The 13,474-nt window shown below is 37.3% G+C and overlaps 1 protein-coding gene across 13 annotated transcripts in view; it reads left to right on the top strand.

Moving 5' to 3' along the window:
• The window catches only part of WDPCP (WD repeat containing planar cell polarity effector), a 201,271-nt gene that overhangs the window by 51,431 nt on the left and 136,366 nt on the right, over positions 1–13,474 (top strand). For 11 of the 13 annotated variants that reach the window (XM_034432467.3, XM_034432462.3, XM_087886501.1 and 8 more), the window contains 5 exons: positions 1,228–1,272; positions 2,362–2,412; positions 6,221–6,291; positions 6,544–6,603; positions 12,205–12,319. In XM_034432467.3, the coding sequence (XP_034288358.2) occupies positions 1,228–1,272; positions 2,362–2,412; positions 6,221–6,291; positions 6,544–6,603; positions 12,205–12,319 (342 nt within the window). The remainder of the gene's footprint in view (positions 1–1,227; positions 1,273–2,361; positions 2,413–6,220; positions 6,292–6,543; positions 6,604–12,204; positions 12,320–13,474) is intronic. The other 2 variants (XM_087886517.1, XM_060689353.2) reach the window with 1 other exon arrangement.

Here is a 13,474-nt window from a genome sequence, read left to right as displayed (position 1 = left end):
AGGTGGTTTTACCTAACTTTTGCCCTGACCCAGCACATTCTAGAGAACAACGTTGGCACACGCTCGACGTTCATAGGGCACTCCGCAAATATATTGACAGGACCGCATCATTCAGGAAGTCTGAATCACTATTTGTATCATTCCAGCCTACTGCCATGGGGAAAAAAGTTACCCCATCTACAGTTGCGAGATGAATCAAAGCTTGCATCGCAATGGCTTACGAACACCAATCTACTCCAGTGCCTAGAAACATCACTGCGCATTCAACTCGTAGCGCTGCCACCACGGCAGCCTGGGCTACTCAGGCTTCCATATTGGAGATCTGCAGGGCTGCAACTTGGGCTTCTCCCACTACCTTTATCAGAAATTACAAGTTTGACGTTTTTACCTCGGCCAAGGCTTCGTTTGGCAGAAGAGTCCTGCAGCAGGTTCTACCAGGCTAACGACACCTGGACCGCTTGGACTCCCGCCCTAGGGATACTTAGCTTGGGTATATCCCATTGTTTGGACTCTCCAAGCAGCGCACAGGAGATTGAACATTGGAGCTTACCTGAATGTTCGATCTATGTGCACTGCAGAAGAGTCTAACCCCGCCCTACTGTGGCGGTCCAGCATCCAACACCTAGTTATAGTGGACATTATTCTATCATCATTGCTACGTCTTCTACAGACCTCTTCGTCGAAACACTGAAGGCTCATGGGAGAAAGAGGCGTGGCTAGGCAAATTCAACTCAGTCTCTGGCCAACCAAGCTAAACTTGAACCCATTGTTTGGACTCTCCTGCAGCGCACATAGATCGAACATTCAGGTAAGCTCCAATGTTCATTCTAACTTGATCTCCTAATTGTTTAAAACTTTGCAGAAAGAATACTTACCTGTAAAACTTTGAACTGAAAATGAGGTAGACTTCTTTGTTACTTATTTCAGAGAGGATAATATCCCAATTATGTAACATGAAGCAAACTTCTATCAAACTATTTAATATGATACAGTAGATACTCTTTGTTATGTACTGTGTTGTAATTGCAATAAAGTTTTTTTTCAGGTATTTACCTGTATATGTAAGTGTATCTATATTATGTCTATATAAAATTGTCACTCATTCATTTGTACCTGGCAACTTGAATTATGTTCGTATCACTGTATATTTTATTTTAACATGATGAGGAAAGAAATTTAATTGGTTTTAAGTGCAATAATTAAAGTTCTATTTCCTTAATTATCCAGACAAAGATATTGGCGTCTACCAGTACCATGAAAAGAAGGATCCAGGTAAATTTTTGACACTTATAATAAGATTACAGTTAAAAATTCAGCATTTCAGAAATTGTATATTTTGTATTTTATGATTACATATTTATGTAGTATATTTACAACAATGGGTAATTTGTTTATTAAGTGCTTATTTTATTCCAACAGTCATAGCATAGTCTGAAACTTGTATAATATCTAGTAAATCATATAATATATAAGTCTGCACATCTTGGTAAGATAATTTCTTAAGATTGTTCATATGGACTTCTACATTATCTTCCTTGTATTTCCACTTCTCTTTCTTGTCCTGTTTTTATAGTATGGCATCTTATTTCCTGATGAGATATCAGATATTTCTATAATTTTCTATTTCTTTGTTTTTGACAAAGATCTTGTCCAATTGTTGATTTTTTTTCCTCATGGACCAAAACTATTCCAAATTACTTTGCTCCGCCACTAGTTAGCCATTAACTCATCCTACTTTTAAACATTTTTTTCAACAAAAAGTATATACTTAAGAAGTTTTAATTTTTTGTATAAAATATAAAGTACAATATATTAAATTGGTAGAGACTGTTACATTTTATTTATTGAAGATCCAGTAGAGGGCATTCTAAATTCATAGGAATGCACTGATGTTGGTTTCCTGGATCCTCCTTTCCTGATATTTGAAATGGGCATTTCAGAGTGAATGATCAATTTTCTTTATCTGATTAAACTTTTTAATCCTGGAAGATTCATGATGGGCCAAAAGGTCTTTTCAGCTAGAATGACTTCCTGTTTTGGTCCATATTAAAGTGGTAGTTTGTCTGAGCATTCCATGCTGCCTCCACAAGCAGCACAGACTGGTTTTGATTTGGATTCGGTTGTCAAGTTAATTAGAATAAAACTTGTTTAGTATCATTGTTGAAATTGCTTCAGTTTTACAACAAATTTAGTTTATCAGAGAAGGGGGAAAAAATTTTTTTAGTGATCAAATCTTTATAACAGTTATAGACCAGCATTGTTTTTCCTTGTGAAGTATCTCTACTTTTCCAAAATACAAAATAGCAGCTTGCTGGCAATAGAAGTTAAGATAGTCCAACTTCGTTTTTTTTCTTCTTGTAGAGCCACAAATGAAAGTTGGTTATTTATATGAGAAACAACAATTAGCAGAATGTAAGAGCATTTTCTATTTTCTTGTTACTGCAAATAAATGTACAAATATGTAAATGTATATTTTTCTTTAACTTTGTTTTTTAAAATCATATATATTGTAGAACTAGCTTTCTAAATGAGATGCTGCTTTGTAAGAGAAATAGCAACTTGTCCCAGAGATAGACTTTCTGTTTTTTTGTACATCTTTTGGACTATAGTTCTTATTGTTCTCATTCATTATAGCCAGGTTGGTGAAAACTTGTAATCCAAAACATGTGGAAAGCACCAGGTTGCAAATAGATTATTTGATTTTTTTTCTGTTGAACCTCATGAAGGAGGTGGGTGGAGGGTGGAAGAACTATTACAAAAGAAAACATTAAGCTCTGCCCTCTATTTCTCTCAAACTATAACCTCCATGACTAATTCTGATTCTTTCACTTCACGTAGTGTGGGGATCCTCAGCAGTCTTTCTTTATATGAACCCACTCAATGGACTGATTCCACTTGAGAGAGAGCATCCTGAAGAAACATGGGTGCTGAAACAAGCTGGGCTATAAAGATTAAAACTAATGTCTTGAATTGAATCTAGGACCCTATTGGAAGCCAAGCAGCAATCAAATCAAAACTATAATGCTACTAAATTGGTTCCCCTATTATTAAGCAGTCCACTGTTTACAAAAGAAATTTAATTAGGACCAGAACTTTCGTGGCCCTTATCATATTGATACCTCACCTCAAATTGACAGATAAGTAGTTTCAGATATCGTGTTTTCCCGAAAATAAGACCCTGTCTTATATTTTTTGAACCCTGAAATAAGCTCTTGGCCTTATTGCCATGCACTCAAAAGCCCAATTGGGCTTATTATCAGGGGATGTCTTATTTTGGGGGAAACAGGGTAGAAGTTAAACAGCATGAGAAAGAGGAATGAACGCTGTGTCATTCCAGAGTGCAGTAACAAGCACTCAAATGTTTTTGTTGCGTACACATTAAATAGAATTGATCATTCAGGGAGTAGTAGAGCTACCACAATTTTCCCAGTTCCAATTATTTTTAAGTAGCCCAAATGAATGCCATGTTTAATGAAACTGAATGCCATTGAGACATCTAGTAGGGCCAGGAGAAGTACACTCCCTCTACTTCCCAACACAGATCACCAACCAGGACAACCATTGCTATTTGCATCCAATGCCTGGGCCTGAATCCTGATTGGAAAGGAAATAACCCATTTATTTCCTTTAGAATCTTCATAGTGGAATTCCTACCAACTTGCCCATAATGTTTCCATGATAGGAAACAGAGATTAGAGATTGGAAGGGGTTTATCCAGCAAGGATGGGTGAAGAAGCTACTGTTTCTGGAGAGGTTAAATCACTGCCTGGTTCAAAGAGAAAACAGTCGCCTCCTGTATCCACTGATCTGCACATATCCTAGATAGCTGCCTGAAAAGAGAGGCACAGATTCTTCAATCTTTCTCAAAGTAGATGATCTTGTAAAATGCAGCCTAAGTCAGCTTGCAAGACTTTGCTGAATTGCCATTTAACTCTGAGAAATTGACGTGGTTTTTTATCTGTGAAAATCCTGCAAAAATATCACAGTAGTCTGTAGGAAGTTCTCCCCGTCTCTGTCCAGAAGGGTATGGGTAACGCTGAACAAACTGCTGGATATGAGTCTGAAGACACAACAAGAAGAAATAAATAAACATGCATCACTACTGCTATTGTCATGGAATATTCCTGAACTGGTGTTATCTTTGATTACATTCTACTTGTTTTCTGCCATACTGTTTGAGATCTCGCTTTAACTTTTCATCTGTATGTCTTCAGTAAATCTAGGACTCCCCTTCCCAGAAACACACACACATACACAAATCTCATTGATCAAGGAAAGGCCATTTGGACATCTCATCCAATACTCTGGTTGATTCTGATTTTGAGAGAGCAACAATTTGCTCAGTCAGACTGCTTATCTAATCATTGGGAAAATACCCCAGTGCCCTCAGGATCCATTTTATGTACTTGTGACTGTTCCCATCAAGTTTAAGATGTGACTGCTTATATGTATTGGGCCAGAGATTTCCAGGGATAAGCCCATAGTTGCCATGTAGGACATGAAAGCCTATTCCCAATCTGAACTCACTCCCAAGACATGGAGATTGAAGTCACATAGCTCTACAATGCTAACATTTAGCTTTTATAACAAAGATCTCATTTAAAAATAATGCCTTTCTTACAGTCAGAGTTGTTACAGTGTCCAGAATGCAGATTTCATTGCAGCTCAGTATCCCATTCCTTTTCCTTTCCGTACTTGTATACAGATCTGGTGCTAACTAACAGCAGTTGGAGGCTAAGGCAGACTCAATAATTGAAGCAAGGGAAGCAGCATTTGAAATTCAGCTGTTCAACCCACCCATCACATGTCAATTGGCCACCCACAATACTGCAGCAATCCCTGATCCACTCAACTTCATCCCAGTATTATGGGTGGATGGTTCTTTCTACATGCTCTCAGAGAATGTTGCAAAGCACCATGGGATGGTATATAAGTCTAAGTGCTATTGCTGTTGCCTACAATACAATAGTATTTACTCGTATGGCCTTCCTAAGCATTTATCTATAAATTCAACAAGATTTACATTCTTCCACTATAAATAGAGTATATGAGTGTTCACAGTAATTTAAAAATCATAAAGCAAATCCATAAATAAATGAATAACAAGATACACATAGAAGTAAAAACAGTAAAAAGACAGGTTCTATAGTTAGAAGCAACTTAAAAGCAAAGGGCCAAACTAACAAAACTACTCAACTTGACCAGCCAGACATTTGGAAAAATAAGGACCTCTCAAACAGAAAAGGGACCAAATAGGACTTCCATAATAATGTGTTCCATATCCAGGCTTGATCACAGAGGAGACCCTCCTTATCAGTCATGCTTTGGTGACAGTGGCAAAAACTCACTGTACATCATCAGAAACTAGCTGGTCTAATTGATAGACATACTGTAGATTTCTGAGTCCAAGTCAGTGGTGGGTTCCTCCCGGTTCGGCCCGGTTCAGCCGAGCCGGTAGCAGTGACAATATGACGTCACCGAACTAGTTCTCTTTATTCGGGAGCTGGACCTTCCCGCACGCCCCCGTGTTATTCTTACCTTTTATTTGGCCTCGCCCCCAATCTATTCGCTGCCTCCCGAGTCCCAGCTGATCGGCTAGAAGGAAAAAAACTGTTTAAACTCTTGCCGCGGGGCTTCAAAAGGCTACCCTACAGCTGATCAGTGTTAAAAGGCAGTGTGGTGGTAGATCAGTGCGCTCGAAAAACAAATGGGTAGACTGGTGCCTCCAAAAACAAACGGGTAGACCGGTGCCTCCAAAAACAAATGGGTAGACCGGTGCCTCCAAAAACAAATGGGTAGACCAGTACAGCTCTGCAAGCAGTTAAAAGCCTGGTAGACCAGTACCTCTGCTAAATCCTAAAGAATTGTCACATGACCATCAAACCATGCCCACAAAATAAGCCACGCCCACAGAGCCGGTAGTAAAAAAAAATTAGAATCCACCCCTGGTCCAAGTTATATAGAATTTTAGTGGTAAATGTTCTTTGAATAAATATATTTAACCTGCTTTGAAAATGGACACTTTAAATTATAAAACAAATTTAGAATAGGATTGAAAATGTTCATAATGCAGAAAAACTCTACATTCCTTTTAATTTATTTTTTCAGTGTTTGAATGTTTTATGTTAAGATTATTCATAAACTATGGATTCAAATCAAATACTAGTTACAGTTACTCATTATGGCATGTAATATCTTACATATTTATTTTATTTGCTAGGTCGAAATTATCCTTGGGTACTTAAGAACAAACGTCCAGAAAAGCTTCGAGACACACTTAAGGAGCTAGAGGTATTTTTCAGAAAGATTCAAGCATAACAACAATTAATCCATGTTTTCAAATCTCTTTCAACACCTTTAATTTTCCAAAAGATCATCTCCTTCTGGTGATAAATCGGCTTTTGTATGGTGGGATATCCAAAACAGTTGCATCTTTGTTTTAGATGTCAGGCAATCTTTCCTCTTTGAAAAACAGAAGAACTTCAACCACATGTGAAATGTCTACAGTCATCTATTCACTATCTACTTTCTATTTTCCTCCAGGAACTGATGCAAAATAGTCAGTGTGTACTGAGTAAATGGAAGAGCAAAGATGTCTGTCAGGTAAATGTTTTGACATGGTTTTGCAATGTTCAATCAACAGCACTGAACTATTTTTAAAGAGACTAGTCTTAAGTTAACTTATAGAAAAATACAGTGTTTGTTTAAGATAATTTCTTGATGCACATATTCACTTGAAGAACAAAACCAGTATAATACTCAGCTGAATGTCTTGACAAAAGTGTCTCTTTTCAAATTGGAATCAATCATGAAAAATACATAATGCTTTCAAATAAAATGAGCTATTTAGAAAATACAGGCTACAGTCCTCTGTACACTCACACAACATAGAAGTTCATTTGGAATTGGCAGGACTTATTTCTGAATATATAAGTGTAGAATCAGCCCATCACCAGCTTCAAACTGGATTATCAGAGTTAGGAGAATCTTTTAATGTTTATACTGGACGTGTTTGTTTTTATTACACCTCCAAACTGTCCAGAATGTGTATTTTGTATCTATGTAAATATTCACATATTATATAGAGAAAACATCTGCTCACATCTTGTTAGCGGCATGGAAAGTGGGAACAGGTTGGCATAAAGTGTGTAATCCAGCAATCTAATCAACAGCTTTTTCCTGAAATATGTTAAAAACTACTTCTGCCTTTTTATTCTTGATATTTTTAACAGGCGTATACAGTACTTGTATGACTTTATTCATTGAATTTTATTAATATATGCTAATAATCATAGTATCGGTGTAAGAATTTAATTTTCTTGTAATTATAGCTATACTTTATAACGATAAAGTTATTAAGCTGGATAATATTTTGTCTTACCATGTATTGTAATTTGAACACCCTTAGCTATTAACTTCAAAGGCAAAATTTTGGTATCTGATAATGATGCATTATACTGCAATCCTCTACATAGTTACTTGAGAATAGACATCACTGAAACCAGTGAAACATATTTCTCCATAAACAAATGCAGGATTTTATTTTTAAAAGCATATGTACTTCTAGGTTTTTTAGAGAACAATCTAAAACTAACTTAGACTGAAGTAATGTGCCTCCTTACTAAAGAGCTGAAAGACAGCCAGGTGATTATTTTTTTCATCAGACTGTTTTTTACATGGATCAAAAAATTAAGGTACATTGAGTCTGATTTCTATCCTCAAAAAACTGGTAGGAAGCATTCTGAAACTCTAATTAATAAACATATATTATAGATTTCACTATGAATTAAATCAGCATGATATATCAAAAGGAAATCCTGCTTCACAGTCTAACAGTATCACATAGATAGAAGTGATCTGGTAGACTTTCAAAAGCTGAGCAAAGCTTCTATAGGTATTCCTCACTTATCCTTAATTAGAACTGGGAACTCTGTTGCTTAGTGATGCTGTCATAAAGTGCAATGTCACGTGACCATGCCAATTTACTACATCAGTTCCAGTTGACATTGTAGGCAAATCTTATGTGGCGCCAGTATTCTGTGGTCAAGTGATCACAACTTGTGATCTCTTCCCGGCTTCCCCATTGACCTTGCTTACCAGAAGTTGGCAGTGAAAATTACAAATGGTGATTACATTAGCATAGGATCCTGCAGCTTTTTCAGTGGAGATAGTTGGCAGACATCCAAGATGCAATCATGTGACCAAGGGGATGCTGCAACCGCTACAACCATGAGTTATTAGTGCCCCTTAATACACCTTTTCAAAACCCCTGAAAATCTGGCCCTTGCCAACCGGCATAAAATTGTAATATCATTGTTCTACCCACTTTGACTATTGGCTATTCAAAAGAAGTACCAGATAATAAAGCTAACATGTTTTTGTATGTTGTGATTGAAAATGCATACAGTTGTGACTATCTAATACTATATAGACCCGTGATAGTAAACCTATGGCACATGTGCTGGAAGTGGCATGCAGAGCCATCTCTCTGGGCAAGCGAGCTGTTGCCCGTTGCTCTTCCAGGTTACCGCACACCAGTCAGATGGTCTTCATGCATGCAGGAGTGCTGGAAACTAGAAGAGCAGCCACCTGGTGCACCCCCCCCCTCGCCTCCTCCCTTCTCCCTGCTGCTCCTGCCATAACCAGGGGCGAGGGGGTGGCAGCAGTTCATGCGCTGCCGCTTCTGGCCAGGATGCTGGAGGAGGAGGAGGAGCCGTCATCGGAGAAGCGAACTGCCCAGGAGGGCCAGAGGAGAGTGCAGTTCCTCATGCATGGATAGGCTGCTGAGGGCCCAGCTTGCCAGCGGGAGAGCAGCTACAGGGGCGGCCGGTCGCTCCTGCCCTCACCCTGAGACTGCTGCCGCTGCTTTTCTGGGGTGGTGGGGCTGTGCAGGAGCTGAGTCCGTGCAGGAAGAACGTCTGGCGCTGGGTTAAGAGGCATGCTGGCAGGGAAGCGGTTATGCTCCCTTGGCAGAAGTAGCGTTAGATTGTTCTCGGTAGTGGGCTGGGGGGGGGGCGCTTCATTGACACTTCTGGTTTCCAGCACGCGCATGTGTGCTGGCCACCTGTTCTTCCTGTTTCTACCGTGCATGCATGCACAAAGAGCAGCTGACCGGGGCACATGTGCGTGCTGGAAACCGGAAGATCATTTTCCCGGCACGCACGTGCACCCCTGGTGGCTGCTTTTCCAGTATCCGGACACGCGGGCCGGCGTGCACACAGGCGCACTCCCATTTTGGCACTCGGTGCCGAAAAAGGTCACCAACACTGGTATAGGATGTTGGTATAGGAGCCACTAATATAAGGAATTCATAGGAACAATTTAGTTGGTTTTTAAAATTTTGAGTTAAAAACCACATGGAAAAGAATATTCTCTTGTGATTAGTATTTTTTACATAGAAGGTTTTTGAACTTTGTTATCGATGCTGCTCAATGTCACTGTATTTGTTATAGATGGTGTTCATGGAGACTTGGCAGTAGTAAACAACACCCTTTTCTGAATAGAGTATTCATTTATTTTTTGAGAACAGGGAACACTATAGACATTTTTTTTCATATATTACTTTATTTTACATAGACCCCACAATAATCTATACAGCTTCTAGAGAGTTTTGTTATTCTTCAGATATTTTTATTTATTTTGGTGAGGGAAGCCAATTAAAATACTTCCAAAATACTGTTAAGATACACAATCGTATTATCTATTTCAGAATCAATTGAGATTTTATCTAATCCAACTGCAATATAAGAATAGACTGAAGTGCTGAGATCTTGCAATAAAAGCTGTACAAGTCTAACTGTGTCTAATGCTTTTACTAGGACAAAACCTTAAAGGACATTTGCCATCACTTGGGGAGTTTCAATAAGTATCTAGAATGATTATCTGAAGATAGTTTTACTAGACTAAAGAAGGCAGTTTATATTTTACATAAAAATCTGCTTTATCTTGGTGTTTTCAGAGATTTAAATAGAATTTGCTTTGAACTAGTAAACCATAGTCTTTATATTTTGTATTAACTATTTTACTTGTTAAGTACAAGTATTTTGATGGGTGGGCATTACCCAGTCAGAGAGAGACAATTTTTTGATAGCCAAAATAGCATATTTAATTATTTTGTGGGAAATTGAAGGTTGCAAAATGAATGGAGTTTCGTCAAATGTACAGTGAAGCTAAATTTGGCTGGCAGTTTTGAGTTTTAAATTATGACATGACTATTTCAAGGTGTGTGAGCTTTTCTCTAAATTTATTTATTCATTATATAAATGTATGTGGCAACTTAATTGACGTGATCAGTAAAATAATCACAATTATTAATATCAATATTTCATGTACAGAACAAAATCCAACCTATACCAAGTCCAAGCTGGGGGAAAAGAGGAAAAGAGTTATATCTTTTCAAAACGCCAGAAAGATTGGACCATCCAAATCTCAGGTCATTCTATAGGGTTAACTATAGTTGGAAACTACCATTAGTTTCCAACAGTCATGGTCAGAAGGGATTCTGAGGGTCATGAAAAAGAACCTCTTGCATTCTGCAGAGGGAATGCAATTTATTCATCCCTGTATTATATATATCTGAACAGTTGATAATGATCATAGTTAAGCCATAGTTTGATATAATGTACTGTATGTAAAAATTTACATTTCATTCTATGCTTATAGAAATATCCCTTTACCCAAATCTGAACAAGGCTTTTTAAAATTATGTTCTGTTTTTCTATAAATTATTTAAACAAGATATTTATGATTAATTTTAAATCCATTATTTGTTAAGTATGCTTAGGTCAGTATTCTAGGGCAAATTTACAGTCCTTTCATCACTGCTTAGGTGTTAAAGTACAAAAACAAATCTACAGATGTGCACACTTTAAAAAACAATCTGTTTGTAAATGGTAGTTGTAAATTTTATTTATTTATTAGATTTTTATCCCACCTTTATTACTTTATAAGTAACTCAACACAATGAACATACATAATACTTCTCTGTCGATCTCCTTGGTTCTGGTTTTTGTTTTACATTTTTAATTGCTTTTCTTTTTGTCTTTCTATGTTTTCTAAGCTACCTACTGTAGAGTTTCCTTATCAGGGAGATGGGCAGCATAGAAATATATTAAATAAAATTTCCCCACACAAATAACCCTGTGAGATGGGCTGAGAGAAAGTGATTGGCCCAAAGTTACCCAGCTTGACTTTTATGCTTAAGGCAGGACTAGAACTCCTGGTTTCTAGACCAGCATTTTAATCTCTACATCAAATTGGCTCTGGTACTTTGAAGCATTCTGAAAATTCTGACAGATAAAATAGAAGCATTCGATGAACTATATATTGTATAGGAAGTAAATTCAGGTCATCCTTGTTTAATAAGCACTCGTTCAGCGACCATTCAAATTTACAACATCCCTGAATGGTTATTATGACTGGACTTTATACTTATGGTCTGCACAGTGCCCCATGGTCATGACTATAATTTGCAAATTTCCCTGCTGGCAACCAAAGTAAACTGAGAAGCTGGCAGGAAGACAAAAGTCACGGTTACATGAGGTCTTTGCTTAACAATTCGCCCAGTCCTTGATTAATGATGGCAACTGGGTTTGCCGGAACTCCCTTTGTTTATTGTGCAGTCATATTTTGTGGTTTTTGAATATATCACTAAATGGCAGTTTCCGGTCCCATTTAGTATTATTAGACAAGAACTACTTATGTGTTTGTATAAATTGTACTTCGTAACAATTCCTACAGTATTCATTTTCATCCCAAGCTTATTTGAAATTTTTTAAAAGACATATTTTTTACCTGGCACTATGTTTTCTTCTTGGCATCACTACTTTAACTTTTCATTTGGAACACATAGCTGCAGGTTATTAAATAGTTTGGTCATACTGGCTTGAATCTGTGGTGACTTTTTATTACTCAATTGTGTTTTCACCAGGCAGCTACCTGGGGAAAGATTTCAAACTTACATGGCAGACTTCTATTAATTATTGTGTGCACAAATTATGGGAAGTACTTCATTCAGTAACATTTTCACACATGTTTATATTATAATTCCTTTGCTTTTGCTTGATTATTAATAATCTTACTGCATTTGACACATTTCAGTGGTTGAATTATTATATGACCTTTAAAATATAAATTTAATATGAAACTTAACAATCTCTGCTAACAAGTTACAATTTTTATTTTTTCCTGTCTCCTTGGATTCAGCTTCTCTTTCCTTCAGGTATACTGGTATCTCTAAACCTTTCTGGACCACAGCTGGAACAAGTGGTGATTGACAGAACCCTGATGGGAAAGTTCATCTCTAACACTATCAATGATGGTAATTATACCTATGTGCATGCAATTCGGCTGCCTGCATTTAAAGCGGAAGAGGAGAAATAGTATGTCGACAGGTAGACCAATTATTACCACTGGGGACTTGAAAACATTGGAAGTAATTGCATGAAACTCTACAGCTACTACCCTCAGGACAAAACCACTTTAGGAAAAAAAACCATTTTTTATCAGCTGTTATATTCATTTTTTAAAAAAAAACTCAGGTCAGCTTGTAATTTTCCCCAAAAGCATTAAAGTTTTAGCACAAGTAACTTTTCATATTTGAGTGCATTATATTTTAGTAGGCAAAAGTATGAATATAATCTACTCACAGAGTATGTTCAGCCATATTATCTGACATCTATTAAATAAATATCATAGATTGAATTCAAGTCCTTCTACATTCAAAACAAGTTTTCTAGTAAAGAGCAATGACTCTTTTCCATTTGTAATCTGTTGACAGTTGACTCACATAACGTGATTTTTCAAAAAACAGTTACATGAAGATGTTTAACAGTGACCTTTAGCTTTTAAGGCAAACTTCCACTATTGTGGACATAATTCCAAAGACTAAATAAATTTACTTGTATCACCTTCATCAACTTCCATTAATTTCTTAAAAGAGCTTTAACTGATTTCTCCAAATCTTCTAACCATTTTTTTCATTTCCAGCAAGAAGCAATGGCATCAGGACTAATCAAATAGCATGTTCTAGAATCGAATGTATTTGCAAGAATTCACGGGGAAATTATCAAAATTAGTTGGTTGAAAATAAGAATATTATGAAAGGTCCAGCATACCATGAAAAAAGGATTCATCTGCTCATTTTTAGTTGATTTTATTCCATAATGTAATATTTTCATGGTAAAAAATTATAATTTCAATCCAATAATATTTTTATAAGTACAATGGATGTCAATATTTGTCAGTATTGGACTTCCGGGTTGGCTCCGCAGCGCCATTGACGGTCTTTTTAGACCGCCGCCCCCGCGATCCCGTTGAGCCGTTCTGACAGCGTTAATCAGCTGTCAAACGGCTTGAAAATCTCCCCTTCGGGAAAAGAAGGGGAGGAGAGCAGGTGGGTGAGGGTAGAGCTCCCCGAAAACCCCTGGATTAATTCCAGGGGTTAGGAGGGTGAGAGCTCCCCGTTCAGCCCACT

The sequence above is a fragment of the Pantherophis guttatus genome, chromosome 1 (assembly GCF_059756535.1).
Source record: "Pantherophis guttatus breed Tessera chromosome 1, ASM5975653v1, whole genome shotgun sequence".
NCBI classification, from domain to species: Eukaryota; Metazoa; Chordata; class Lepidosauria; order Squamata; family Colubridae; genus Pantherophis; species Pantherophis guttatus.
The sequence above is the reverse complement of the archived record's forward strand: the minus strand, read 5'-3'. Positions and strand labels throughout refer to the sequence as shown.